Here is a 2,250-nt window from a genome sequence, read left to right on the forward strand (position 1 = left end):
GGGTGGAGGGAACTTGGGCGGGGCCTTCGGGTTGCGGACATGATGACACGGGTACTTCTTTTTTGGCTGTTGTTAGTGGGTCCGCCTGCGGCCCATCCTCCGGCTATGGAACCCACGCTGACTAGGTTGCTCCCATGGTGTCTTCGAACTTCATCCCGGCCATGCCGGTCGGGGCTTCTTCTACATTCGCGACTTCTCCCGCGGCGCTCGGGGCTCCGGCGTCGTGGTGGTGTTCAGTCCTGGCGATCTGTCGATCGGCGCTTTGGAGGGGTTCGGACACGGTGCCTTGGAGGGGTTGGGGCACGGTGTCTTGGTGGGGTCGATGACCGCCTGGGGGGCGGTGAGCGCGGCCGGGGAAGGTCACCTGATGACATGGCCACATATCTAGACAACCTGCCTGCTCTGATCAGTTCCTCCACTTTGTCCTTGAGATTCAGGCACTCGTCCGTGTTGTGGCCTGGGCTGTCGTGGAATTCACAAAATCTCTTAGAATCCAGCTTGTCCCCCCTCGTCAGGAGTGGAGGGGGTCGGTCCCTGAGGTCGGTGGAGGCTTTCTCCCTCATGATACGTGATAGGGAGGAATTCAGTGGGGTGTAATTGTCATATTTCTTCCGCTTCGGCTTCCGCTCGTCCTGACCCTTCCGTCTGGGGTCCCGGGTCGGAGGCTGGTCTTTATGCTCTTTCATCTTCGGCGGTCCTTTGATCGCGAGTGTCTGACTCGCGGCTCGTAGGGTTGCAGCATCCTCCATGTTTATGAACTTCTCTGCTCGGGCCAAAAATTCCTCTAGAGTGTTGGCTGGTTTGCCGTCCAGCGAGGTCAGGAAGGGTTCTGGAGCGAGAGCTGCGGTAGCCAGGACCAACTAGTGTCGGGGAGGAGACCGGTGATATCCCCAGCTTCCTTGTTGAACCGATTGAGAAATGCCTTCAGAGACTCCTTCTCTTTCTGCTTAACCAAAGCCAAGGTTTGCGCAGTCTTAGGTATACTGCGGACCGATGAGTACTGGGACAAAAAACAGGACACGACCCCGTTCCAGTCGTGTAGGGAGTTGCTCGGCAGGTTCTGAAACCAGTTCATGGGTCCCTTTCCGAGACTCATGGGGAAGCAACGGCAGTACAAGGGGTCGCTAGCCCCTGCGTACTGCATCGCACCCACGAAGAAGTTCACGTGTTCCTGCGGGTCGGTGTCTCCTTCATAGAGCTTCACTTTGGGCCGTGCCCAACCTTGGGGGAAGGGGAAAGCCATAATTTATGGGGACAGTGGGCCTCCAATCGGAGCTGGATAGGAGACAAGTGCGTTGTTGGACCTGGGACGGTTGTGAGTCTTGTCCCGAGTCGGGGAAGGGCTCCTACGCCTGGAAGGGCTCCGTCGGGGAGAGTTGTGTCTCCGTGGAGTGTGGCTGGCCACCCTCTCAGCCGTGGGTGCTCGGCGGCGTTCCTCCTGGTAGTAAGGGGTCGGAACGGGCCCCCGCTCGTCTCCTCTTCCTGGGAGAACGCGGGTCGGGGGCGCGAGTGAGTTTCCTGCTCCTCAAGCTGTCGTAGGCGTGCTCGGAGCATGTGAATCTCCTCTTGAGCATCTCGGATCCTCATGCTGTGGGCCTGTTCCCGTCCTGCCCCGTTGTCCTCTTCCATAGCCCGGATGCGTGCCTCCAAGCGGCAAAGTGCCTCATGGGCCGCATGCGGGGTAATGGCTGCAGGTTCCGGTGAGCGAGGGGGCTGCGGTTGAGGAGTCGAAGGAGGTGGGTGTTGGGGAGGAGGAGGAGTTCTGCGATCCGTTGCTTCGTTGATAGTCTCCACATGGCCTTCAGGGGTTGGTACGGGACGGCGTGAAGTCTGACGTGTCTCCACCATAGTCTGTTAGCTGGTGACTGGAGGCGACGGCACACGGTGCTGGGAAGAGTTTTACCAGATCCCCACAGACGGCGCCAATTGATCAAGAGGTGATCAAGCTACCCGTTGACGAGGGGTAGGAGAGAGGGGGTCTGGACGCGCGGAAGGGCTCCTGAGCTGGTAAGGTCCCGGGAGGGGCTCCTGCAAGACTCTCCGATGCTAAAGTCAGTAAGTGAAGTAGTGAGAATGAAGAGAGTAGTGAGAATACGTTACCTTGCAATGGAAGAGGTACTCCTCTTATATAGTGGAGGTGAAATTAGGGTTGCAGCCATGCAACGTCATGCATGGCTCGTACGCTGGGTAAAGCCCTCCGTTGGATTACCTGTGGTAGCTGCAGTGGAACAGTGATCCAACGGCTTGGGG

General features: G+C 58.4%; 1 protein-coding gene across 1 annotated transcript; it reads right to left on the reverse strand.

Annotated features, from left to right (window-relative positions):
* Positions 1-233: 233 nt before the first annotated feature.
* LOC130724919 (uncharacterized) lies at positions 234-749 on the reverse strand. Its single transcript, XM_057576185.1, has one exon. The coding sequence runs from the start codon at positions 747-749 to the stop codon at positions 234-236; it is 516 nt and encodes a 171-aa protein (XP_057432168.1).
* Between the last annotated feature and the right edge of the window lie 1,501 nt (positions 750-2,250).

The sequence above is a fragment of the Lotus japonicus genome, chromosome 6 (genome assembly GCF_012489685.1).
Source record: "Lotus japonicus ecotype B-129 chromosome 6, LjGifu_v1.2".
NCBI lineage: Eukaryota > Viridiplantae > Streptophyta > Magnoliopsida > Fabales > Fabaceae > Lotus > Lotus japonicus.

Bases quoted from the DNA above. Each gene is read 5' to 3' on its own strand.
- LOC130724919 (XM_057576185.1), bottom strand. From the start codon at position 749: ATGGAGGATGCTGCAACCCTACGAGCCGCGAGTCAGACACTCGCGATC.